Source organism: Caretta caretta, chromosome 5 (assembly GCF_965140235.1).
Source record: "Caretta caretta isolate rCarCar2 chromosome 5, rCarCar1.hap1, whole genome shotgun sequence".
NCBI lineage: Eukaryota > Metazoa > Chordata > Testudines > Cheloniidae > Caretta > Caretta caretta.
Window position 1 is genome coordinate 28,186,650 of NC_134210.1, and position 27,717 is coordinate 28,214,366.

Below are 27,717 nucleotides of genomic sequence, written 5' to 3' on the forward strand. Positions count from 1 at the left end.
CAATGCTTTCTTCAGAGACCCAACACTCAAGACAGCTTCTACAAGAGCTTCAAAGTTCCCAGTGGGAAACTGGCTGCCAGATCTGTTTGGAGATGGCAAGTATCTAGCATGAATGACCTCCAAAGGGTACAGGCACAAGAGAAAAAGAATGCTTGTGCCAAGGCCCTCCATGAAGCTAAAAGTCAGGATAAAAAGGAAAGTTTATAATGGTCCACAATGAAGATGTTTTTCTTTCCGTCTCCTATTCTATTTTGGATTTTATACCAGTCCCATCACTGAGATCTGAGTACCTTCCAGAAGCACATAAAGCAATACAATTATCATCATACATATGTGAAGTTTTATTTTATATCTGTAGTACTATGATATTTTGTATGGTTATTGAAGGCAAGGTTGAAGAAGTGAACCTTGAACTTGGAGCAGAAAGTGGTGAATTCTTTGGTGGTTCTAACATCCAGAGGGAACCCATTCCAGTATCTGACTGGCTCCAGAGAAAGCAAGGTCTCTTACACAAACAAGATTTATGCATGCAACAAACAACTTCACTGTGGAGAAGCATAGCTATGTTCCTTGTCTTGGAGCTTTAGACAATCTTTTAGGTATCCTGAACTCAAAACACTGAATACCTTGAAGAGAAGGACTGAGACATTGAATCTGACTGTAGGATGCTAGCGTACTTCACAGAGGACAGGTCTGATATATCGTATGCTGCCAAGGAGATGTGTCGCAGTGTTCTTTACTAGCTGGAGTTTCCTAAGGGCCGACTTCATGCCCAGATATATTGCACTGCTGTAGTCGAGCCAGGAGGTGACTACAGTGTGTATTACTGAGGCCAGGTCATTTTCCTCCCAGGATAGGACACAGTATCCTTGTCAGCCAAAGATGTTAGGAAACATTGCTCACCAGTGTCGCTATATGAGGGCATAGCATCACAGAGGAATCCAGTGGCACTCAGACTAGGGACTGAATTGACTAATTGCGGTTGTGTATCTTCAACCAAAGGAGACTATATCAAGGCTACACATTCCTCAAAGACATTTCCTCTGCATCCATCTTACTGAGGTTCATCTTCAACTAGCTGTCCTTCATCTGTGTCCTGATCTTGACCAAACACCGCACAAACTTGGTGACTGCTTTGTTATATGTTGTGACATAGAAGGTAAAAAGCTGTGCCGTATCTATGTCCCATTGGCAGGTAAGTCCATGATAATTCACCAGTTCTAGTAGCTGCATATAGATGTTAAACAGGACTGAAGGAGAACAGTCCTTGTGTGACTATGCAAGTGTAAGTTCTAGTAGTGAAATGAGTAATTTTCTATCACTATCCCTTGGGTGCATTGTAGGATGGACTAACGCAATTTGAGAGTTCCTCTGCACTCCAGTGGCATTCCTTGATCTACTATCAAATGAGGGAGAGAGGTCAAGGAATATGAGAATGGATGCCTGCCCTCCACCCATCAACAAGAGACTATCTATCAGCACTATTAATAGTGTCCATTCCATGTATTGATCTGAAACCAGAGATTGTACTTGTCTTAGATTATGGAAGGTCTCCATTTAGCTGGATTTTGACTTTTGTCCATATAAGAGAATCCAGTGAAGGAAAAAGTCACTATTACCCTAAAGGACGTTTGCTTTTTTCCCCCTCATTCTTTGAGCCAAAGCTGTTTTACCCAAGAACTTAAGGCTTGCGTGTAAGAGCTATGAATGCCACAACTGAGATACATATGAACAACAAAGGTTTTCTTAAAATGGACTCTAAATTTTGGTGTCACAGATATTCTCAAACAACTACATAAACAGAGGAAAAGCAGTCATTCTGAACTCACTGTTCCTGTGGACACCACCCTTTGGAACTGCTCCAAACCTCAACTGAGTCTTTAGGTAAACCTTTGTTCTGTTTCTGTGATGTTGATGCTGCCTAGAGGAGTAGGAGCTGAATGCAGAACACTCAGGTCCAGTCAAAGGCAGAGTACCTTATGCCAGAATAAAGATCTCATCATCTGTGACTAGTCTACAAGTGTCAAGTAGGAAGGAATTACAGGTGCTAGCTACAGCCCTACAAATCTCATGCATTTGAGCGCAGGACTGACCAGCATAGCTCAGATTGTCTAGGTCCTCTTGCAGCCCTGAGAAAGGTACCAAATAAAGCTGTGGAATAATCCTCAGAGCCAGAGGATTCTGAAGAAGGGGGCCATCATTCTTACAGGGCAGAGACAAGCTCCTCTATCCAAGACTGTCCATCTAGAAAAGTAACACAGGAAGGCCTAAACCAGCAAACTAGACTTGCATTGTTGTTCCCAGGTTGTCTTACCCTCTGAAGAGGACTGGGCCTCTTTAGGGTGATATCAAGAGAACCAAAGCTCCTGCCAAAACCATATCCAAAATAGGGGTATTCAGTGGGATTCCCTTTCCTCACTCAGGGGAAGGTTGTCAATGGCAAAAGATGAAAAATCGAGCCAGGTCTCATCTAGTGCCTTTCCTTTTTACTTTAGAGATAGCAGCCAAGATATCTGCAGCCAGCATAAAGTGAGATAGGGAACCAGAGACTGTCCAAAGATGGACGGTTGATGGGACAGTTCTGGAGCAAATATGACTTACTGACTGGGCTACTGATGTAGCCAACATGAGAACAGTACACAGTTAAATTTTTACCTTTCTCACTAATCGAAGAGCTTGTGTTCTCTCTACTTCATTACTCTGCTGTATGTCAATGCACCTAAAATAAAACAAAAATTAAATAAAAAATGTGGTTTGTAGATAGAAGTTACCCCTATTCCTAACTATTAACACCTTGGTGCTACTATTCAAGAGATTGAATGAATACTATAACAAACTTACTGTCCAGAAATTCTAGCTTTCAGAGAGCACATGGATCATGACTGGTCACAGAACTTTAGTTTGAGGTTTCTCTTCAATAATAATCTTTATTATAGATGAAGGATCATTAAAACAATTTTCTTATATACGCGCATTTACATAACACTGTGGCGAGATATAAAGGTCTTAATAGTAGTTTTGAGATGCCTGCAAAACTGCTAGTCATTTCAGAGGAGTACCAATAACATATTTATAATATAGCATATCATCAATCTCATCTTTCCAGACAAAACAAACTAAATTAAATGGCATTAGGATTGAGAGTAACTATCCCCACAACAAACATGGAAATTCAGAGTTACAGTTAAACTGTAAAGAAATCCAAACATGTTAAAGTATGGAAATATAGTTAAGGTATCCAATTTTATTTCTGACTTGTAGTCATGTCATACAATTACAATTAATTCAGAGTTCAGGATCACATTAAACTGATTTTTAGAGACAAGTTTATTTCCCCCCACACATATACTTTTGTTTCCTCATGGTATCATTTCACATGATAGCATTTTCTTTGGATTTGTGTTTCTTTTGATTTGGTTGGCATTCTTGTATAATATTTTATTTAAAAAGGAAGTTTCCCAAAAGAAAATACCTTAGAATACCAAGAATCAACATTTACAGAGAATATTAAGATAGTCATTTCCACACATACCCCACAATCAGTCAAAGATGAGAAAATTAAATAAGTCATTGTAATATAATAAAATCTAGGAAAATTACCTAGCTATCAAGTAATCCACTTTCAATTTTAGCACCTTTTGTAGAACACTGGAGTCTCGGATGAGATAGCGAAGGGCTCGCAACCCTGCTGCTCGCACCTCTTTTGCTTCATTCAGTAAAGCTAATCGCAAACTACAATGGAAAAAAAATAAGTGGGAAAACAAATTACACAACAACAAATAGAGCTCCCATTTGAGGGATAGACACTGTTTACTTACATGAAAATAAGTTAACACTTAAAGGGAAATTTTCCTTACCTTATTAATTTTCTTCCTTTGAGATCTACGCCAGTCCAGTCACTTGGGTAAAGCACCTTTCAGCCAGCAGATGTAGACAGTACATTGAGATTTTTGGTTCTGTCACTCCCCCCATACACAGAGGTTTGAAGGCTCCCAGACTTAAGATGAATCTTTGAAAGCAGGTCATATAATATTATTTGCTAAATGAAATATATCAGAGAACTGATACTTTGTTCTCTCATGTGTGACTTGCTATTTGGGGGAAAAAAATCAAGAGGAGATAATACTGGTCTTCAAAAGAAGGTGTTCTGCACTGTCAATATTATAAAGAAAACGGTTAGGAAAATTTCCCTCTCTGGTAGACCATGTCAGTTCATACATATGGAACTTATAAGCGGCGTCCTGCATGGAATAAGGAAGGAGTAGTGCCTGATTGCCTGCACTACTCACTAAGTCACATAGTGGCCACTTCCTGAACATTAATTTGAAGTACTTAGAGAAAGTAAACAAGGGAAAATATGTGGCTGCTTACATATCACTAATACCATATCATATCAGTAATGATGCAGCTCATAATGTAGATAACTTTCTGGTCAGGTAGACTGAAGAAAAAAAAGTCTTATCTGCACTGTAGCCAGTTTCCCTACCTAAAACTTTATCCACTTAAGGATATTGATGCTGCACGCTTTTTTTTTTTTTTAAACCCCTTCTCTTTCCTTATAAGGTGCTTGTGCACGATAAGCAGCTATTCCAAAAGCCCAATCTGTTGTACCTTTTTGAAGATTAACCTTTGTAAGATTTAGATGCTAGGACCTAGTTTCTTTGCTATTTCTAGACTTAAAGCAGAAAAACAGCAAATCTGGTCATATATCATCCAAAATTGGGTCATATATCACCTTCAGCATTAAGAGTTTCATCATTAAGGAAATATTCTAAGAATTGCCTCCTCTCAGTGAAAAAAATCAAGTGTCTCTCTTTATAGGGCAGGGCCCCACAAGTTTTTCTTCTGCTAGCTGAGTTGGTGACAAACAAACAGTAGGTGGCTAAGATATTCTTCCTCTAAAAAGGTTAAAATACAGGAGTAGAAATGAACTGGATATCAGATTTAAGTTCCAAGTAAGTCTGGGTGGGCATGACTACTAGCTTCTTAAGAGCGTTGAGTAAGAATCATGTTCTCATGAATTTTGGCTGTGTCACCTGACAAGTACTCTAACATTTTATACTAGGAAACCTAAAGGATGGACCCAGATTACGTAGCAGCCCTTTTCAATATAGTTGAGTCTTTTTTTTCCTGTTCTGTGGTCCTTAAGGGTGCCAAGGAGTAGTTTGTTTGGCTACTCAGGACACATCAATCCAAGGGTTTTCAGTTAGGACAACTAATTTCTTCCCTTTCTGACCAAGAGCACCCCCTGACAGTCAATTATATTTCTGGCATGAGAGTGCACAAACAAAGCTTTTGGAAACTTGTACTAGCTCAAGAGACTAGAATTTCCTAGTATTAAAAATACTGGATGTTTCCTCTCCAAATTTAAAGTAGGGGCTACTTTTATAATTAAGAATAGATCCTTCTTGAATGACAAAAGGACAAAGTTTAGAGAAACAATTTTTAATACTTCAAGTGACTGGCTCTTGGAACAGCTAGTTCTAGAGCTCAAAAGAATAGAAGATATTTCTTGATTTAGTCTTAAGTTACACACAGGAGCTAATTCAAGAACGGACAATAGTTTAGCAACTAATGGTGACCACATTATATTTAGGGTTAAGGCTCAAGGGGGAGGCAGGGTACCAAAAGTAACTGACACTAAACTTTAGAAAGGGAGATTTTAATAAAAAGTGGAAAGGCTAATCAATAAACCCCTAAAGTTACAAGCAAAGGAAGTAAAATCCACAAGTAAAATCCATGGCACAGATGCTACTTTAAAAAAAAAAAAAAAATAGAGTCTTAGACATGCATATTGCTAAACAAAATGTGACCCCAAAAGACAAGGAATAAATCAAAATGACTGAATGGCAAGGTTTGAGAGGCTATTCAAACTGCCTTTACTGCCTTTCAGGAGTCATCCCATAATGCTCCACACTGACAATACAATCGATACAAGCACTCCTGGTGAGAACGTGCACTGCTGACAAGTGTAGCGTGGACACAAACAAGCGATGTAATACCTTCAGCTACTGTATGCTGACATGACTTAGGTCAGATCGAAATGGTATTTCCAAGAGTTCTGAAGGAACTTATGAAGTAGCTGAGCTGCAAATAAAAATATGCTATCATTAAAAACAGCCACTGTCCAAGAAAATTCAAAGGTAACAAATGTAAGTATATTTTAAAAAAAGCTTCTAGGAGTGATCCAAGCAATTACAGAGTAGTGAGCCTTATATATGCACCTGGAAAACTGGTTGAAATGTTAGTTAAAATAGAACAAAACTCTTATAAGATCATATGACAGAATGTGACCAGCACAGTTTGTGCACTGGAAAACTGTGTCTCACTAATCTCTTAGAATTCTTTGGACATATCAATAAAGCGGTGGATAAAGGAGAACCAACTGACATAATATTACTTCTAAAAGATCTCTGATAAAGTTCTGCAGAAGAGGCTATTAAAGAACCTAAATAGCCATGGGGTGAGAGGAAAAGTATTGTCATGGATCACAAACTAATCCTATTCTTTATTTTGTCTCCTATGTAAACTGTCAATTTTCATCATGACAAAAGATGAACAGCATGGTCCCTCAAGGATCCCTAGTAGGTTCCATGGTGTGTGATACATTTATTGTGATCTGGAAAGGGAGATGAGGTAGCAAATCTGGAAAGAAGAAGGGTTTAAGTTAATCAGGATCAGAGAGAACTATGAGGAACTTCAGAAAAACAAACATGCTAGGTGAATGGGCAATATGATGGCATAAGAAATTCAATATTGATAAATGTAAAGTAATGTACAGTGATGGGAAAAAAGTTATACTACTCATTTATTACAGGATTCTAAATTAACTGATCCGCTCAAGGAAGGGCCTTGGGTATTACTACAGACGACTCAATGTGCAGCTGTGATTAAAAAAAAGCTAACAATCTGTTAGGATGCATAAGGAATAGGATGGTAACTAATACAAAAATATTATAGTACTTTTATATAAATCAATAGTGCAGCCTCATCTGGAATATTGTGTATAGTACTGGTCACCCCACCTCAAAAAGGACACTGCAGAACTAGAAGGGAGTTCAAAGAAGAACGACAAGAATGATCAAGGTCAGAGCGACCTAATGTAAGGGTCTGAGGCAGTAGGGCTATTCCTATGAATATCTTGAATTTTCCCTCTCAACTGTGGAGGTAGGGAAGGAGAAAAAAACAAAACAGACATTTCCAAGTTGCCCTCATCGCTGTGGCTCTCTCCTTCCTGAAGAGGATTTTTGTTCCCTAGTGATTACCTCTTACAAACAAGGTATCTGAAGGACTTCAAGTCACCAATCTTAAAATAGCACTGGTCCCCATGGTGGGTATCAGGAAGAGAGAGAAGATATTTGATCCTGGAGGAGATTCATTTTCCCTCTTATGCTTACCCTGGCCACTCTGACTACCCCAAGGTGAAATGACATTCCTATGTACCTTTTTTACTTCCTAGTCCTTGAGCTTGGGTAGAGGGGGGCATGAACCCCATGTATGGATCTGCTTTGTGTGTGAAAGCTTGGCACTTCTTGGAATTTTTGTAGGAGTCAGTTATGCTATACTCCTGTGAGGACTAAATCACTGCATGTGGGATAGAGTCCACAGACTGACAGCTACTCCAGGACAGGGCTAAGAACCTCAAAGACTTCTGAGGCCCAAAAGTACTCCACTCTCTCCTTTGCTCAGGAGTTTCTTTCACCTGTCAATGGCACTGAGACTCCATCTGCTGGAGAAAAAACAACTGAACTCTGTGAGCTGTCAAGATCCTTCTATGCAGGGAATGATGTCAAAATCTGTCAGTGTACTGTCTCCATCTGTTGGCAGGAAGAAATTATAATCAAGCACATGGACTAGCAAAAAGGACCAAAGAACAAATTCTAACAATTGCATTTATTCTTGGATAAAAATCTAGCAAATATACACATGGTCTTTAGTTTGCTTAAATATTCCATTGTAATAATAGGTTAAATTAGCAACCTTATACACCTCTACCCCGATATAACGCGGTCCTCGAGAGCCAAAAAAATCTTACCGCGTTATAGGTGAAACCGCGTTATATCGAACTTGCTTTGATCCACCGGAGCGTGCAGCCCCGCCCTCCCAGAGCGCTGCTTTACCACGTTATATCTGAATTCGTGTTATATCGGGTCGCATTATATTGGAGTAGAGGTGTGTATGACTAATTCTTAATACCTCATGGTTCAAGAAGAGACAAACATTTTTGTAGAATACTTCCTGTGTCTCCAGCAAAACAAATGTATTCTTTAAAATAAATTAAAAACAAAAAGCAAGTTCTTTAAACAGGCTTCTATCTGAACACTTTAAGCATTCTGACATAGGTATTTTTGAAAATGTTAACCTAAATGACTTAGGAGTCAAAGTCTTAAGTCCTATTTTCAGAACTGACTCAATCACTTAGTCTCTACTCGCACTAACTTTCAATTAAACTTAAGTTCCCAAGGCATTTTTGAAAATGCAATATAGGCACTTTTGACATTTTTACCCCATAGTTAAATACAAGAAATCAAAGAAGAAAATAGCAACACCATACACTTAAAGATCCAGGCAGAACAAAAAAAAGACCAATTCTTTATTCTTCTTTCAAAAGATCAGTATCAACAATACTGGCTTCAACAGCAAGCATTAAAGCATTGCTTTAAAAATGAGCATTTCTATATAAAGTTCTTTATTCTACAATGACATTTTCAGAAGATCACAAATGACACAGCCAAGGCTGACTGTTCATCTCTGAAGACTTAGTCAGCTTCTATACCCATCTGATCTCTACTATGGCAGAATAAACTGCATATATAAATGCATGAAGGTACTGAATAGATTATTTCAATGCCTTTTTAAAAGACAGACTCTCACGCAGATCCTTGAGCAAAGCATCTTCCATGAAAAGGGTCCTCTTTGGCACATCTGCCTTTGGATTTTCAGAAAATATCGTCATTCTTCCTAGAGAGAGCTTATAGATTTTTATGAGTTTGTTGGGTGTGAATTTTATATCTAAAAATGTTTATTCTTCCTTAGTCATGTCCTGGACTAGGAGGACTTCCTAACTTGGAATTGGAGTACTTGTGGCATCTTAGAGACTAACAAATTTATTTGCACATAAGCTTTCGTGGGCTACATGCTCATATAAATTTGTTAGTCTCTAAGGTGCCACAAGTACTCCTGTTCTTTTTGCGGATACAGACTAACACGGCTGCTACTCTGAAACCGGACTTGGAATTGTATAACAAAATGCACTAGACATGCACCTCTTGAGACCTGTATTAAAATTTGATTTGGTAAAGAAATGAAACTTAATTTGGACATTACAGTCTCTCCATCACAAAGCAAGCAAACAATCTGACATGAATTCTAATATACTCAGAAAGAGGATAATGAAAGTGTTATAATTCACAACAAAAAGGAGTATTAACAGAAAGGTACTCAGTAGCACTGACTGAAGCATTAAGTTCCATCTGAGAAAACTCATCATTTAGGAGAAGAAAGTTGCAACATGGTCAGTTTTTCTGAAAGAAACTGAACAAATCCCCACAAAATTTAAGGCAATGTTTTCTGATTTGATTTGATTTTTCTTTGGATCTACTGAGTTCTCAATATCAGAAGTTCACCTACACTGAATGGCAAAACAATTAGGTTGACTGGAAGAGCCAGCCGCATTTTTGTTGTTTCTGCTACCTAGGCTGAATCCACGGCAAGTTAGCAGTGTCTGTGCAGAAAAGAAGGAATTTAATAAATATAAACAAAAATATTTTTATTCTAAGACATGGTGATAAGATCGAGGCAGATTCCTTTAGAAAGTTTATCTAAAAGTTGCCTTAGTTACCAATAGGATGATACTGCAAAAAACTGTTAAGTCTCTCTTCAGGGAATTTAGTAAACTATTATAGAAACTTACAGGTGAAATCCTGGCCCCACTTATATAAAAGGAAGTTTTGCCATTGTCTTCAGTAGGGCCAAAATTCCATCCCAAGAGTTTCTGCAAGCCTTTATGAGAGCTACATTTCAGAATATTCTTATTTTACATTACATTCGTGATTAATGCAGCATGAGTTCTGTGCCTTACCTAGAAATGATGTTCTAGTTTATTATTTCCTGAGTTTCTCTTTCCTATTTCCATAAAACTGTTTTATACTTGTATGATTTTACGTATTGTGTGTTATGGAATATTAAACCATTAAAAAATAAGAACTACAAAATACTTGAATTGGGTTTTAAAACTACTTAAGGTTGTTTTCTTTCATTTAATTCAAAACAGCTACTTTAAATGTATATTGTTTAAAGTGTCCAAATATTGCTCAGAAATAATTTACAGAATACTTACCATATTATGATGTCATCATAGGTAAAACCTAACTTTTCTTCAGTGTGGCCAGTATTACAAAGAAGCTGCAAGCAAAACAAAATATTCATGTTTGATAATGCTTTAAAACTCTGATTTATTCTTTAACGCTTAAAAATATTGCCAGAGACTTTTAAAGCAATCTAGAGGATTTAGCACTTCTTCCATGAAAATTAACAGATGATGTGTCAATCTCAGAGTGATTTAAAAATCTCAACCATTACTTTTATATAGAATATTTTATTCATTTAACAGCGGACATACCGAGCCCTTCTGCAAAGCTGTACAGAAACAGCGTAGCATGAGAGTCAACAGAATTGCCTCCCAGTCAATTATTGGACTACTCAGTCATACAAGCACTACTTCTGAAGCTGTTTCCCCGGTCTTCTTGAAGCACTGATCAGATGATCCACTGCATGCACTAGTTGGGTGACTGGTCAAGAAGCCTGAAGATGGCTAAACTGAACTACAGTCAAAGCACTTTCTTTTAAAGATCTGCACTCAGAGGGTTCTTTAAGCAAAGAGAAACAGACAGTCCATTTCCATGTTTTGTAACAGCAGCACAGACTTTCGGACCAAAATTTTCAGAAGCAGCCACTGATTTTGCGTGTCCAATGTAATACATCTTTGGCTTGATATTCAGAGGTGCTGAACTCCCATAGCTCTTCAGAATCAATAGCAAATGAGGCCCACAGTGTCAAGTTGAGTACCCAAAAAGGGAGGCAATCTGTAATTAGCGTCCGCTTTTGAATGGTTTGGTTTTATCTATGACTTTCCAGTAACAGATTGATAAGTACAGTTACCATACCATATCTGGGCCTAAAACCAGACAGAGGTGTCAAGAAAAAGGTCTAGAAAGTGCTAGTGTTACTTCTCCACAATCTTCCCTAAAGAAGGAAGACTGGAAATAAGATAATGGGTAAAAACCTCAAAATCTAGTTTTCGCTTCTTGAGTGGGATCTGACAATTCCTTTTTGCCTTTCACTAACAAACTCCTCTAATAATGGCCTCACCACCCCACGATACAATTAGACTATTCAAGTACAATACAAATCCCACTCAGACTGGAGCTCAACCTTTTTCCAAGCACTTCCAGAACCTCAGTGAGTAACACTGGTTGAAACAGAACAGACTTTGCATATGCCCCCTCTGTCCTGACATCAGAGACTGACAGAATCTAAATCAGAATGAGCTTACTAACGTACACCAAAACCCCTCACAATGAGAAACTCAACAGGAAAGGGGTATACCGACCTCAAAATAGCAATCTTTAATATTTGCTTAAGATTCTTACTATATTTCTGGCTCAGTATTCACAGAATGCATCCATGAAGTGAGCTGTAGCTCACGAAAGCTTATGCTCAAATAAATTTGTTAGTCTCTAAGGTGCCACAAGTACTCCTTTTCTTTTTGCGAATACAGACTAACAGCTGCTACTCTGAAACCTATTCAGAGTGTGTGTTTAGTGCCATCAATAATACACAAATTAATAACAAAATGTAATATTGAAAATTTAGTATCCAATATACTTACTGTTCAATGTACTAAGCCAAAATATTTAATGTGTGTTCTGTATTCTCCCTACCTCTGTCACTCAGACTCCTGTAATCAGTGGAGCGCAAATCATTTAGATAGGATTCTATTTTTAAAAACCAGATTTTGCTGCCGATAAACTAGATTTAAATGATTTTTTAGGTATACTTCCTGCAAAAAATGTGACCCTTCTAGGTTTTATGTTGTGACTCTTAGTCCTTTCAATGTTAAGGCCATTTAAATTTAAAAACCACTTCACAAATACATGTAATTAGATGTAAGTACATCTTGCTTAATGAATTTTTTTCTATATTGTGAGAAAACAAAAAACAAACACAGTTGTATGTTGAACTCCAACACCATTAAAAAGGAGCAGACCAGATAGTAAAAACTTGATCTAGAATGGCTACATTTTGCTTCAAAACTATTCTGAAATATTTGGGATTATGTATTTGCCTTAAAAATAAGTACACACATTGTTACAAGGTAATTTCAATAAATTTACAAATATAAAGCCTAATTTTTCTCCTGGTTTCCAAATTGTAGTGAGCTCAACACCAGACATCTGCATGCATTAACTGGTTATGACAGTGTGTCACATCCTGGTATTAATCTATTTTTGTGACTCCACCTAATATTGAATTGCCTATGGCCACTTTAGCATTTCTACTGATGTCTTATGAAGTGTAAAAATTGGTTGACAAAACGGTGTGAGGAAATACTTGCTAAAAGTGTTTTTTTGTTGTATTCCAGACAAGTGAGTCAATACTTGTTTAGGTACATCATTTTAGGAAAAATTATTCACGCCCTCTCCCCCCAAATGTAAATATCTGTGAAACAAGAAAGTTATGCTTTCATAGAACTTTCTTCAGGAGCCTTAACAAGCATTTTCACTTTGAAAAATCTGAGTGATAATTTAAGTATGAAAAAAACATCTTTCCAAAGAGCAAAAGAGTAGAGAGATTTCTTTTTTTCCTGTATAAGAAGGTGTGAGAACTAGAAAACAATGTCAGACAACAGTAGTATTGGCAGGTCTGAAAGCGTGGGTAATTCTGCAAAGGATAAGAGAAAGATGAGTTTTTCCAGTATCATGCACCAGGATTTAGATTACACTACTGGCCTGTAAATTACTTTAAAATGGGATTAGTTATAAATTACAAAGTAATATCTCTTTGAAGGGAAGCTGGAAGACTGTCCACCATGTCAAAGTTGGTGAATCATAACAAAATAATTTTAGATACATTAGATATCGGCAAGATTCTTCTCTATAGTATATTTTTAGTGCTTTGTACAGTCCATTCTCCAATAAAGTTCCTTTTAGAAAATATTCAAATTCAATATATTGAAACTTATTCCTGAAGAAAGAGAGGCTTAATCTAACCCTGATTTGCAAGGAAAAATTCATAACTTAATCTGATTACACACATGGTTCCATAATTCTGTTTCTATCCTAATAGTTTTAATGTGAATTGGAGAGCAAAAAAGAATACACAGATACAGAATTCACACTAACGTAAGAGCCAGACGTTAACTATAACTAGTGGGTATATGCCATGTAATATGCTATAGAAGTAAAATGTAACATTGGAATTTTCTCTCATTAAACGAACAGATAGCATTCTATTGTTTTTAAAAACTGGTCAAAAAAGAAACCTGGTTTGACTGCAATGGTTTCAGTTTTCCATCAGCGTAGAAGAACACATGCCTTCCAGCACTCCCAAACCCCACCAGTCCTCATTGAGTTCCCTCTGTTCCCACTATTACAATAGTGGAAACAACTCTCCAGGGATCTGAGAACAGCCTTTTAAAGACTTCATCTCCATGGACAGTAGGAGCATCAAAACCATACTATCACAGCCTACAATACCCTGACAACATCTTCAGAGTTCTTCACTGCTCTCATCAGGTCTTCTCACTTCTTCTGTAAGGTCTCCAGACAACTTCTCAGCTAAAAATACATTAAATAATTTCCTAATATTACTTTTCCATGCAAGCCATTGCCATTAACTGGGCCATCTGCATTGTTGTTCGATTTAGTTCACTAACTCCCTGTTGCCAAGCCTATTTAATGATGTCACCTCTACTTATGATTTTGTCCCTTATTTCTCTTCCCTTTGATCATTTTTACCCCTTCATCTTTGACTTCGCCTTATATCTCCTCCTCTCACTATTTTTCTACTTTCATTACTCTAGTTACTTCATTTCCACAACACAACTGCATTATGGAGGGAAAAGAAACAGAGGAGAGGATAAATTAAAACAGTGCTCTAGAACAGTGGTGGGCAACCTGCGGCCCATCAGGGTAATCCACTGGCAGGCCGTGAGACGGTTTTACATTGACCATCCGCAGGCATGGCTTCCCACAGCTCCCATTGGCCGGGAACGGCAAACCGCGGCCACTGAGAGCTGCGGGCAGCCATGCCTGCGGATGGGCTACTTCCTATTGAACCACCAAGATGGGCTCATAGCCACAATGATCTTATTGATGAAACCTTCACCCTTCCTCTCTTCATCTCTGTCCTACCATTTTCTGTCATGTTTAAAATCAGATTTTAAGAAATTCAGTGCAAGGTCGTGGTCTTTTTATTTGTCCTGTAAAGTGCCAGGCACTGTTACAAATAGGAATATTAAAAATTATGCTTGCTATAAGGAAGGCAAGGTAAAGATCTTAATGTAAAAAAAAAAGAGAGAGACTTAAGATAAGGAGGAAGTAAGATGGATTGCATATGTGAAGGAGAAAAAATTTAAGGTATTTGATATTACAAGCATTTTGTTCACTTTCCATAAGACATTAGACTTCGTTTTTGAGCACATCACCATTACTCAACAAATAAGCCATTTGTAAATGTTTCTAATCTGGTTCATTAAAAAAATGCTGTTCACAGTGTACACAAATACAATGACAACACTGGAAACTCAAATCTTCCAGAACATTGTCTTCAACTAAATAAGAGAATAAGTGTCTTTACAATGCCTCCCTTCCCATCCCTAATTACTTAAATGAAGAATGAAAATTCATCTCTGGAATAATTTAAATGGTATTTTATGCAAATCATATTAAAAATATTATTTTTATGTTCATTCTTCTCCCCTTCAACACCCCCCTCAAGTTGGAATGTTGAGGAAGGAGTGATACAGGGGATAAAATGGATAAACACTTAAGATTTTTTTCTTCAGTTCAACTATTGTTCAAATACATAATCATTTCTATTGAGAGAGATTGGAGTCTAAGGGTATGTCTACACTACGGAATAAAGTCAAATTTATAGAAGTCGTTTTTTTAGAAATCGGTTTTATATATTCGAGTGTGTGTGTCACCACAGAAAATGCTCTAAGTGCATTAACTTGGCAGAGTGCTTCCACAGTACCGAGGCTAGAGTCGACTTCCGGAGCGTTGCAAGGTGGATAGCTATCCCACAGTTCCCGCAGTCTCCGCTGCCCATTGGAATTCTGGGTTGAGATCCCAATCCCTGATGGGGCTAAAACATTGTTGTGGGTGGTTCTGGGTACATATCGTCAGGCCCCCGTTCCCTCCCTCCCTCCGTGAAAGCAGCAGACGACAATCGTTTCGCGCCTTTTTTCCTGAGTTACCTGTGCAGACGCCATACCACGGCAAGCATGGAGCCCGCTCAGGTAACCGTCACCCTATGTCTCCTGGGTGCGGGCAGACGCGGTACGGCTTTGCTACACAGTAGCAGCAACCCCTTGCCTTCTGGCAGCAGACGGTACAGTACAACTGGCAGCCGTCATCGTCATGTCCGAGGTGCTCCTGGCCACGTCGGCTGGGAGCGCCTGGACAGACATGGGCGCAGAGACTTAATTTAGAGTGACTTGACCAGGTCATTCTCTTTAGTCCTGCAGTCAGTCCTATTGAACCGTCTTATGGTGAGCAGGCAGGTGATACGGATTGCTAGCAGTCGTACTGTACCATCTTCTGCCGAGCAGCCATGAGATGTGGATGGCATGCAGTCCTTCTGCACCATCTGCTGCCAGCCAAAGATGTAAAAGATAGATGGAGTGGATCAAAACAAGAAATAGACCAGATTTGTTTTGTACTCATTTGCTTCCCCCCCTCCCCTGTCTAGGGGACTCATTCCTCTAGGTTACACTGCAGTCACTCACAGAGAAGGTGCAGCGAGGTAAATCTAGCCATGTATCAATCAGAAGCCAGGCTAACCTTCTTGTTCCAATAAGAACGATAACGTAGGTGCACCATTTCTTATTGGAACCCTCCGTGAAGTCCTGCCTGAAATACTCCTTGATGTAAAGACACCCCCTTTGTTGATTTTAGCTCCCTGAAGCCAACCCTGTAAGCCGTGTCGTCAGTCGCCCCTCCCTCCGTCAGAGCAACGGCAGACAATCGTTCCGCGCCTTTTTTCTGTGCGGACGCCATACCAAGGCAAGCATGGAGGCCGCTCAGCTCACTTTGGCAATTAGGAGCACATTAAACACCACACGCATTATCCAGCAGTATATGCAGCACCGGAACCTGGCAAAGCGATACTGGGCGAGGAGGCGACGTCAGCGCGGTCACGTGAGTGATCAGGACATGGACACAGATTTCTCTGAAAGCCTGGGCCCTGCCAATGCATGCATCATGGTGCTAATGGGGCAGGTTCATGCTGTGGAATGCCGATTCTGGGCTCGGGAAACAAGCAGAGACTGGTGGGACCGCACAGTGTTGCGGGTCTGGGACGATTCCCAGTGGCTGCGAAACTTTCGCATGCGTAAGGGCACTTTCATGGAACTTTGTGACTTGCTTTCCCCTGCACTCAGGCGCATGAATACCAAGATGAGAGCAGCCCTCACAGTTGAGAAGCGAGTGGCGATAGCCCTGTGGAAGCTTGCAACGCCAGACAGCTACCGGTCAGTTGGGAATCAATTTGGAGTGGGCAAATCTACTGTGGGGGCTGCTGTGATGCAAGTAGCCCACGCAATCAAAGATCTGCTGATATCAAGGGTAGTGACCATGGGAAATGTGCAGGTCATAGTGGATAGCTTTGCTGCAATGGCATTCCCTAACTGTGGTGGGGCCATAGACGGAATCCATATCCCTATCTTAGCACCGGAGCACCAAGCCGCCGAGTACATAAACCGCAAGGGGTACTTTTCAATAGTGCTGCAAGCTCTGGTGGATCACAAGGGACGTTTCACCAACATCAACGTGGGATGGCCGGGAAAGGTGCATGACGCTCGCATCTTCAGGAACTCTGGTCTGTTTCAAAAGCTGCAGGAAGGGACTTTATTCCCAGACCAGAAAATAACTGTTGGGGATGTTGAAATGCCTACATGTATCCTTGGGGACCCAGACTACCCCTTAATGCCATGGCTCATGAAGCCGTACGCAGGCAGCCTGGACAGTAGTCAGGAGCTGTTCAACTACAGGCTGAGCAAGTGCAGAATGGTGGTAGAATGTGCATTTGGACGTTTAAAGGCGCGCTGGCGCAGTTTACTGACTTGCTTAGACCTCAGCGAAACCAATATTCCCACTGTTATTACTGCTTGCTGTGTGCTCCACAATATCTGTGAGAGTAAGGGGGAGACGTTTATGGCGGGGTGGGAGGTTGAGGCAAAGCGCAGCCAGACACCAGGGCGGTTAGAAGAGCACAGGAGGGCGCGGTACGCATCAGAGAAGCTTTGAAAACCAGTTTCATGACTGGCCAGGCTACGGTGTGAAAGTTCTGTTTGTTTCTCCTTGATGAAACCCCCGCCCCTTGGTTCACTCTACTTCCCTGTAAGCTAACCACCCGCTCCTCCTCCCTTCAATCACCGCTTGCAGAGGCAATAAAGTCATTGTTGCTTCACATTCATGCATTCTTTATTCATTCATCACACAAATAGGGGGATGACTACCAAGGTAGCCCAGGAGGGGTGGTGGAGGAGGGAAGGAAAATGCCACACAGCACTTTAAAAGTTTACAACTTTAAAATTTATTGAATGACAGCCTTCTTTTTTTTGGGCAATCCTCTGTGGTGGAGTGGCTGGTTGGCCGGAGGCCCCCCCACCGCGTTCTTGGGCATCTGGGTGTGGAGGCTATGGAACTTGGGGAGGAGGACGGTTGGTTACAGAGGGGCTGCAGTGGCAGTCTGTGCTCCAGCTGCCTTTGCTGCAGCTCAACCATACACTGGAGCATACTGGTTTGGTCCTCCAGCAGCCTCTGCATTGAATCCTGCCTCCTCTCATCACGCTGCCGCCACATTTGAGCTTCAGCCCTCTCTTCAGCCCGCCACCTCTCCTCCCGGTCATTTTGTGCTTTCCTGCACTCTGACATTATTTGCCTCCATGCATTCGTCTGTGCTCTGTCAGTGTGGGAGGACAGCATGAGGTCGGAGAACATTTCATCGCAAGTGCTTTTTTTTTTTTCTTTCTAAGCTTCACTAGCCTCTGGGAAGGAGAAGATCCTGTGATCATTGAAACACATGCAGCTGGTGGAGAAAAAAAAAAAAGGGACAGTGGTATTTAAAAAGACATTTTATAAAACAGTGGCTACACTCTTCCAGGGTAATCCTTGCTGTTAACATTACATACATAGCACATGTGCTTTCGTTACAAGGTCGCATTTTGCCTCCCCCCACCGCGTGGCTACCCCCTCAACCTTCCCCCCTCCTTGTGGCTAACAGCGGGGAACATTTCTGTTTAGCCACAGGCAAACAGCCCAGCAGGAATGGGTTCCTCTGAGTGTCCCCTGAAGAAAAGCACTCTGTTTCAACCAGGTGACCATGAATGATATCTCACTCTCCTGAGGATAACACAGAGAGATAAAGAACGGATGCTGTTTGAATGCCAGCAAACATACACTGCAATGCTTTGTTGTACAATGATTCCCGAGTACGTGTTACTGGCCTGGAGTGGTAAAGTGTCCTACCATGAAGGACGCAATAAGGCTGCCCTCCCCAGAAACCTTTTGCAAAGGTTTTAGGAGTACATCTAGGAGAACCGCGAATGCCAGGGCAAATTAATCCTTTCACATGATTGCTTTTAAACCATGTATAGTATTTTAAAAGGTACACTCACCAGAAGTCCCTTCTCCGCCTGCTGGGTCCAGGAGGCAGCCTTGGGTGGGTTCGGGGGGTACTGGCTCCAGGTCCAGGGTGAGAAACAGTTCCTGGCTGTCAGGAAAACCGGTTTCTCCGCTTGCTTGCTGTGAGCTATCTACAACCTCATCATCATCTTCTTCGTCCCCAAAACCTGCTTCCGTATTGCCTCCATCTCCATTGAAGGAGTCAAACAACACGGCTGGGGTAGTGGTGGCTGAACCCCCTAAAATGGCATGCAGCTCATCATAGAAGCGGCATGTTTGGGGCTCTGACCCGGAGCGGCCGTTCGCCTCTCTGGGTTTCTGGTAGGCTTGCCTCAGCTCCTTCAGTTTCACGCGGCACTGCTTCGGGTCCCTGTTATGGCCTCTGTCCTTCATGCCCTGGGAGATTTTCAGAAAGGTTTTGGCATTTCGAAAACTGGAACGGAGTTCTGATAGCACGGATTCCTCTCCCCATACAGCGATCAGATCCCGTACCTCCCGTTCGGTCCATGCTGGAGCTCTTTTGCGATTCTGGGACTCTATCATGGTCAACTCTGCTGATGAGCTCTGCATGGTCACCTGCAGCTTGCCACGCTGGCCAAACAGGAAATGAGATTCAAAAGTTCGTGGTTCTTTTCCTGTCTACCTGGCCAGTGCATCCGAGTTGAGAGTGCTGTCCAGAGCGGTCACAATGGAGCACTCTGGGATAGCTCCCGGAGGCCAATACCATCGAATTGTGTCCACAGTACCCCAAATTCGAGCCGGCAAGGTCGATTTAAGCGCTAATCCACTTGTCAGGGGTGGAGTAAGGAAATCGATTTTAAGAGCCCTTTAAGTCGAAATAAAGGGCTTCATTGTGTGGACGGGTGCAGGTTTACATCGATTTAACGCTGCTAAATTCGACCTAAAGTCCTAGTGTAGACCAGGGCTAATAAACACTTTTCTATCACTAACGCTTAGTGAACTTCATTAATATGTTACAATAAAATGTAAAAATCAATAAAGATTATACATACAAATAAATGCCTCTGCACAACAAGCATTCTTGATGGCAGTTTCACCAAGACCAAAGACCACACAGGTTTGGGGAATAAGCTATCATTTTACCCTCTACAGACGGTTCTGTCTCATCAGGGTTGAAACACTGGCATGAAAATGTAGACTATTACACTGACTCGTCATGTATCTTAGTGGTTTCTCAAACTTTTGTTCACAGAACATTTGTCCTTTTTGGTCCAGAGAACAGCATAAGAACCCAGGCGTAGGGAACTCGGAAGTTGCTAGGAGGAGGTCTCTCTTCATGAATGATCAAAATGATCCCTTCTGGCCTTGGGATCTGAAAGTGATGGTAAGCCACTCCTGAATCTCTTAGGGTATGTCTAAACTTCCAAAATAAAAACAAAGCCACATGCACACATGGCAGAGCATCTCAAAGCCCATGTCAACTGACTTGGCTTTGCAGGGCTCACACTATGAAACTAAAAATAGTGATGTAGACATTCCTGCTCGGGCTGTGGATGGGTGAGGTTCTGTAGCCTGCTATGTGCAGACTAGAATCAGGTCTAGTCTAGAATCAGACTAGAATTGTTATGGTCCCTTCTGGCCTTAAAAAAAAAATCTATGACTCTGTACTGCTATATTAAGCCCCGTGGTGTGAGCCCTGCAAGCCCAAACTCAGTTGACCCAGGTTCTGAGACCCTGCTGTGGTTTTTCTTTTTTTTTTTTTTTTAAAAAACACACAGTGTAGACATACTCATAGAGGGTTTAAGATTACAAGTCTTCTTAATTTGGCACCTTTCACTAATGCTAGTTTACATATTTCAAAAGCCCACAAAGTAAGACTGTAGAAATTCAGTCCTTCTCAAATTAACACAGCTGTTCTCCAGTTATGGTCCACAGAACACTGGTGATCCATGAAGCACTTGCTGATCACGTGGTTGTGGTTCCTCTATGTTTGCTGATGCTAAATTGTGTAAAAATCAGTTAAAAATACATTAGTTTTCTAATATTACTTTTTCATGCAAGCAATTACTACAGTTGCCACACGTGTTATGGAATCAAATGAGGAGGGAAGTGCTCCACACAATCACAAATGGGAGGGGCAGAGGGTCCACAAGATTCTCAGTATTAAAGCCCATATATCTATAAATATAAAAAACATTTGGTAACTTTTGTATATCTGTACTCCTATTGTATATAATGGAGAAGAGGTTGCAATTTAATCTGAAAGTTTTATTAGTAAACAAAACCCTCTTAATTACATTAAGTTTTAGAACAAATCTCCAATCTATTAATTTGCCAATTTCTTCTCATTTCACCTTCATATGCCTTAAGTACATCAATCTATTTGTACAGAATGCTAAACTCTTGTTAAGAATAGATACACTGATCAGAAGGACTTTTGACCTCCACGTTTAACAATCAACATTTACTTCATTTCATATATCTATAAGTTCAAACATGGCTAGAATACAAAACTGTCCTCTACATTCCAATATTTGGCTTAGATACTCATGTAGTTTACTAAAATGGAAATGGGCTAGCATACCTTTTAAATTCCTGGAATTAATACAAGCATACCAAGAGAATTAGTTTGTAAGTTTTAACATTAATACTCTTTTGCTGCCTGTCACTCATTCGTATTTACTGGCTATAATTCAGTTCTGAAATTCACATATTTCAATACAACAGCAAATCAAAAAGAAAAATAGAACAGATTCCTGGAATGGTTAATTTAATATTAGCACAAAAATGTTACGCTAGGCCACACAGTGGCTTTTTATCCCACATATTTCAATGAAGATCTTTTCGTGCTTATTGTCACCCATGAGTTGTTCATGTTACTGGGATGAGTCATAGCAATTCTAGCACCATAGAAGCATGACTTAGAAACAGCAGCTCAAAACAGCAAACCCACAGAAGGTCCACAGCATATACAAAATTGAATATAGTCTATTAACTGTAATGAATAGGTAATACATTAGTGAGATACAGAATAACATAGAATTAAATAATAATGAAAGAACTTGTGACATGCCCTAAAGATGGCAACAGAATCTAGATCTGAACTAGTCTACTCCGAAAAAAGAAAAGGAGTACTTGTGGCACCTTAGAGACTAACAAATTTATTTGAGCATAAGCTTGCGTGAGCTACAGCTCATTTCATTGGATGTATTCCGCAGCTCACTTCATCGGATGCATTCGAAATGCATCTGATGAAATGAGCTGTAGCTCACGAAAGCTTATGCTCAAATAAATTTGTTAGCTTCTAAGGTGCCACAAGTACTCCTTTTCTTTTTGCGAATATAGACTAACACAGCTGCTACTCTGAAATCTATTCTGAAAGTTTGTTACACAGCTGAATCTCTTTGACAGAACGTCATTGTTGGCTCTTTCATGTTTCATCTTAGCCTTTCTGAACCACCTTGTATCACAGTAATGTAGCTGTCATGGTGGGTCATGCAATCAGTCGATGAATGCAAGTGTTAACACAACAACTTGAAAAGGCAATGGCAGCAGACTAGAAGCCAATGCAAGGACCAAAGGCACAGCCTATCCTGTTGAGCTGTCAGGTTACTATGTATTGCATGAACTGAAGGTTCTGCCTTAGACTTCCCCATTCTGCCCTTGCTACAGTGAATTTCAGCAAATATATGGAACATTGTGGCTGGATTCTCATCTAGCAGGAAGGGGCAAAGTTTCTAGTAAATTGGAAGGCAACAATATGAAAGGGAAGGTGAAAACAGCTTTGACAACATTTCACCAAAAAGAGCCCCCACAACTTTCCTGCATTGCTTACGATCTCTTTTCATTCTCTTCTAGAACAAAATGTTGCAGTCAAAGTAATTTCTGCTCCTATTTCTTTCTACTCTCTCACGCCGTTCATTCACCTAATCCACATGCCTTCTTCCTTTTCCACCCCAAAGCCTGCAACAGCTTTCCTTGTGCAATCAGACCTCTCCACATTAAAATCCCCCCTGTGAACATGCTTCTATAAAGCCTTAAGATAATGTTCACTGCTCTACTTTAACACATCCAACTGCTACTGGCACAGCACATATAAATTTTCATCTGAACTAGTTCACAACATCCTTAGTACAAGGAGCATGTCATCTTTACATATAAAATTCCGAAGTTAGTACTCAAAATTAGTAGTAATTATGATCTTTACAGAACAGAAGAAATGCACGGAACAAGAAAAATGAAGCGTCTTTTCTGTTACACAAGCCTAGTGAACTGCTTCATGAAAAAGTCAGTTTAATTTTTGCCACCATCATGTGCTCTTATGAAGAAATTTTTTTTCAAGCCTATTAGTAGCATTTTAATTATAATAGCAAAAATTCATAGAGCCTGCAAAATTAATTCTTCATACCTGCAAACTCTCATTCCCAAGAGAACTGGACTTGTAACTCTTATAATAAGCAATCTGAAAAAAGTCAGAGCCAATATTCTAAATAGCTATTAGACAAATATATTTAACTGCAGCACATGAGTCTTTTAAAATTAAAATAAAATCCTCAGATTTGGCAAAAATATTACCCCACTTTTACCAAACCTATATTTGGTAAAACTGAACCAACGGATCTTTGTTCATGCAGAAGTCAGATAAATAAATTTGGACTTTTCCTGCCAGAACTCATGTCTGATGTTATGATTTCTAGCCATTCTGGGACATTTGAATGTGTTAGCTTCAGATTTATTTTCTTTTAAAAGGATTGGTTTTGAACAGAATTTATTGCACAAAATAGGTCTACTTTTTTTTTTTTTTTTGAATGTATGTATTTACATTCCAGGAATTTTCAAACAAAATCCTTTAGGATTTTGTTGGTCTGGAGTAGATATACTCATTACTTTATCTACTGAAGTGATGTCAGAAGGTAGGCACGATTGTGGCACATGTACATGCTTAAGAGATCATATCACCAGTTCCCTCTGCCCTCACCTTAAAAGGAGCTTTTAACTCTTAGGATATAGTCCTCACTAAATAATGGCATTTCAACCATCAAATCAGCGAGTGTTAACATAGAAAACATATCTATAAATAGGATAATTTTGAAAATGTTACATTTTTTCATGACATACTTAATTTTACCTAATGCTGATGACTAGCAACCCACAAACACATGAATGCTTATATACTGCTGGCCCTCTGACTGAACATTTGCTTGCTTTTCCATTATTAAGGCTACAATTCTGTCACAGAGGTTGCGGAAGTCACGGAATCTGTGACTTCCAAAGATCTCCGTGACTTCAGCACCGGCGGCTGGGCGCTGCAGGGTCCTGTCGCCTCCCGCACCGGCAGGGCACTGTGAGGCACCCCTGCTGCCTGAAGCAGCAGGCCCCCAAGCTCTGAGCCTCCATGGGCAGCAGAGGTACCCCAGAGCCCACCGGCTGCAGCAGCAGCAGGGGGACCTCCGCAAGCCCCCGGCTGCCACTGAGGGGGACCCCACACAGCTCCCCACTGCAGCAGCGGCAGGGGGATCCCTGCAGCTCCCCATTGCCAGGGAGGGGGTAGGGGGACCCTGCAACTTCCCACCATCATGCGGCTCAGGGGACTCTGGAGCTCTGAACCCTCAGAGATGATGGGAGCCCCAGAGCTCCCAGCCACCCTACAGCTGCCCAGCCCATTCCCATTTTATCATGGATATTTTTAGTAAAAGTCAGGGACAGGTCACAGGCTTCCATGAATTTTTCTTTATTGCTCGTGACCAGTCCCTGACTTTTACTAAAAATATCCATGACAAAAATCTTAGCCTTACCCTAAAGGGGACCCACCCATCTTTGATCCCTTCTGTGATCACAGAAGGTCTGTAAGGTTCCCAACTTCTCGCCGGCTAATATTGAAACCATGTTAAACTTTTTTACGAATTTCCTTGGGTTTTTCCCCATCCCAATGGTATTTGGGAAGGAAATGACAAGTGGTTTATATACCAGCATTTGCTCTACTTTTACAATTGTAATCCAGTGGAAAATATCCACTGGATTCCAAGTATATAATTCAGAAGCCATTTATAGAAGCCTAAATTATAAAAAATTATTAAATTTACTCACATGAACTTTTTCACCTCATATTTGCCTACTGTGAGGTTTCTTGCCCGTTTCAAGCCTAAGAGTAGAATATAAATAATGAACAGCAAAAAAATCTTTCACAGGATATTATAAAAACCTCTTTCCAAGAGACAGGTTTATTTAAAAAACAAAAATTTAAAAAAACCATTTATTTCCACTTGCATTTCCTATCAAACCACTCACTAAGGAAAATCACCTATCCAGTTTACAAACATTACAATCTAGATCAATCTAATATCATAACTCCAAAACATAACACTCAAACACACTCAGACTCCTTAGGTCCGTAACAAACTCCTTTTCAATACCAGCATACAACCACCAACAGCTCATACATTTTTTAATTCCTCAAAAAACACAGAGATGTAAAATCTTATCTCTGTCATCAGCAAGATTAAGAAACATGCTTGTGGCAGAAAAATCTATAACGTATTTATCAAGAAAGAAATATAAAAGGTCAGAGTTAAGTTGTGCAAGAAATTTTTTTTGAGGAGTTGGAGGGTACATCTTCAGTGAAATCTGCCTACAAGTCTAACCTTTCCCTTTCCCATTTTACTCTCCTTTGTGCCTCCATTACTACTAATATTGGGGGATGGGCAGCCTTGCAGGCAAATTTGCCTAACACGCACAGCTTGTGTCTCCTAGCCCACTCCCTCCAACCTTTTTCCAACTCTTATGGCATGTCTACACTTAAAACGCTACAGCAGCGCAGCTGTACCATTTCAATGTAGACACTACCTATGGTGATGGGAGGAATTCTCCCATCGGCGTAGGTAATCCACCTCTCTGAGAGCTTGTCTACACTGGCAAGTTTTGTCACCAAAAACTGACTTTTGGCAACAAAACAGCAAGACCATACACACTACAATGGGACTTTTGTCGTGAAAAACGCCCAGTTTTGGCGACAAAAAACTTCCACCCCTATGAGAGACTTTAGTCTTTCCCCCTTCCTTTATTGTCAACAAAGAGCCAGTGTAGACACTGCTGATTGTTTTGTCGACAGAACTGGCTTCCGCCAGTATCCCACAATGCCTATCCTGATTGCTTTGCTCAGTGTTTTGATCTCTGCTGCCCTGCAGGCATGCGCCCCTCCCCTTTCAAAGCTCTGAGAAGTATCTGTGTGCTGCTCCATTTCCAAATCATTGGAATGCTCCTGTTCTGCCCTGCACTAGGAACACAGCAGCAGGCAGACTGCTGCTGCAAGGGGAGGGGGACAGACTGCTGTGCTGCTTTGCCCTTCCTCAGCATGGAGAGCTCACAGAACTACTCATGATGCTGCTCTCAGCAGCTGAGGGGGCTGTGGAAGAACTCTGAGAAGAAAGGCATCTAGGACAATACCATGTCTCTATCAATAGCCTGCAGTTGGAATGATAGCCTGGCATAAAACTGAAGAAGGAAACAGGGATGGCTTGGGAGTGGAGTAGAGATGTTTATGAGAGAAGTGGTGCTGTGGAGCTGGGAAAGTTGAGCAGTAGCATCATGAAAAGAAGTGGTTGACAACGGAAGTACACGATGGCCACTGGGACATCTGTAAGCTCTTGATCGCTAAGGCTTTGTCTACACTGGAAACTGAATGACAGTTCAGGTTGCTTGGAGGTATCTCGTGTACTTCCAGAAAGTCAAGTTCAGCAAAACTCAAAACTTCTAAAAGCAAGAAATACAGAATTGAGGTAAAGGCCAATGCAACCTTAATTTTGACTTCCTTGAGCTATAGGAATAATCTCCGTGCACTTCAGCTGCACTCACTGTATAAGGTGTAGCTGTGTTGAATGATGCAGGAATTAGATGGGTTTCAGAGTAACAGCCGTGTTAGTCTGTATTCGCAAAAGCTTATGCTCAGATAAATTGGTTAGTCTCTAAGGTGCCACAAGTACTCCTTTTCTTTTTAGGAATTAGAAGGAGCAACTCTGCAGAGTTCTGATTGTTATACAAGGTGATGGGGGGGGAATATGACTCCACCCCTCACCTCACCCCTATGCATGATTAAAGGAAAGAGGTGCACAGGTACTTTCAAAGATCTAGTATGCCTCCTTTCAGCACCGTGTTGCGTAGGTTGCATTAGTAACAGGGCTTCTTCTTGCAATGGGGCTTCCCAACAGTTAGTTACAATGTAAGTGTGGACTATGGGCTTAATGAAAAGTAAGTGAAATTTAGCAATAAGTGGTATTGCGTGCATAAGGTGAAGGGGTTGCAAAATTTAAACAGATGCGAGGGTTTTTTCTGAGTAAGGCTAAGCACTTGAGTGTTGAGCAGGTAGAGGCAGCTCCTGTTCAGTACAGCACAAAGGCAGAGTGCAGGTATGTGCGTTATGGGCATACTGGGCCATCTTTCAAACAGAGCAGAGTTAAGATTTTGTGGAACTGCACTTTAGCTCTATTTCATAGTTTTCAGCCTTTAAGATTTGCTGAACTCAACTTTCTGGAAGAGCATGAGATAACACAGAGTTAATGTTGTCCATTGGTAATCAAGTATGTCAGTGAATTTCCTTCTTTTGTCAATTGGTTCCCGCAAAGAGTGCCATATATAGCTGGGGTAAATGCCCAGGGACTGAGACAATTTTGGATGGGGACAGGAGAAGGGTGTTGGTAGAATGTGTCAATCTTAAAAATAAATAGTTGCCCCTCCCCACCTCCAGGGGGCTTTATCTCAGAAATCCCTTGGTAAAATGACCCCAAATGCGGACCACCAATCCTACCCTGCATACCACATTTCACGATATTCTGAGAAGCCATGTGGATTT

At 40.6% G+C, this 27,717-nt stretch overlaps 2 protein-coding genes across 3 annotated transcripts in view; both read right to left on the minus strand.

The window, feature by feature from the left end:
* Window positions 1–27,717, minus strand: part of RICTOR (RPTOR independent companion of MTOR complex 2) — a 187,585-nt gene that overhangs the window by 105,218 nt on the left and 54,650 nt on the right. For both annotated transcript variants that reach the window (XM_048849236.2, XM_048849237.2), the window contains 3 exons: window positions 10,340–10,404; window positions 3,601–3,732; window positions 2,656–2,719 (listed from right to left, as the gene is read on the minus strand). In XM_048849236.2, coding sequence (XP_048705193.1) covers window positions 2,656–2,719; window positions 3,601–3,732; window positions 10,340–10,404 — 261 coding nt within the window. The remainder of the gene's footprint in view (window positions 1–2,655; window positions 2,720–3,600; window positions 3,733–10,339; window positions 10,405–27,717) is intronic.
* Window positions 17,803–20,465, minus strand: LOC142072110 (uncharacterized). Its single transcript, XM_075128448.1, has 2 exons — window positions 18,905–20,465; window positions 17,803–18,315 (listed from the first exon to the last, which is right to left on the minus strand). Exons 1-2 carry the CDS (start codon window positions 19,479–19,481, stop codon window positions 18,161–18,163), a joined length of 732 nt encoding a protein of 243 aa, XP_074984549.1. The 5' UTR covers window positions 19,482–20,465; the 3' UTR covers window positions 17,803–18,160.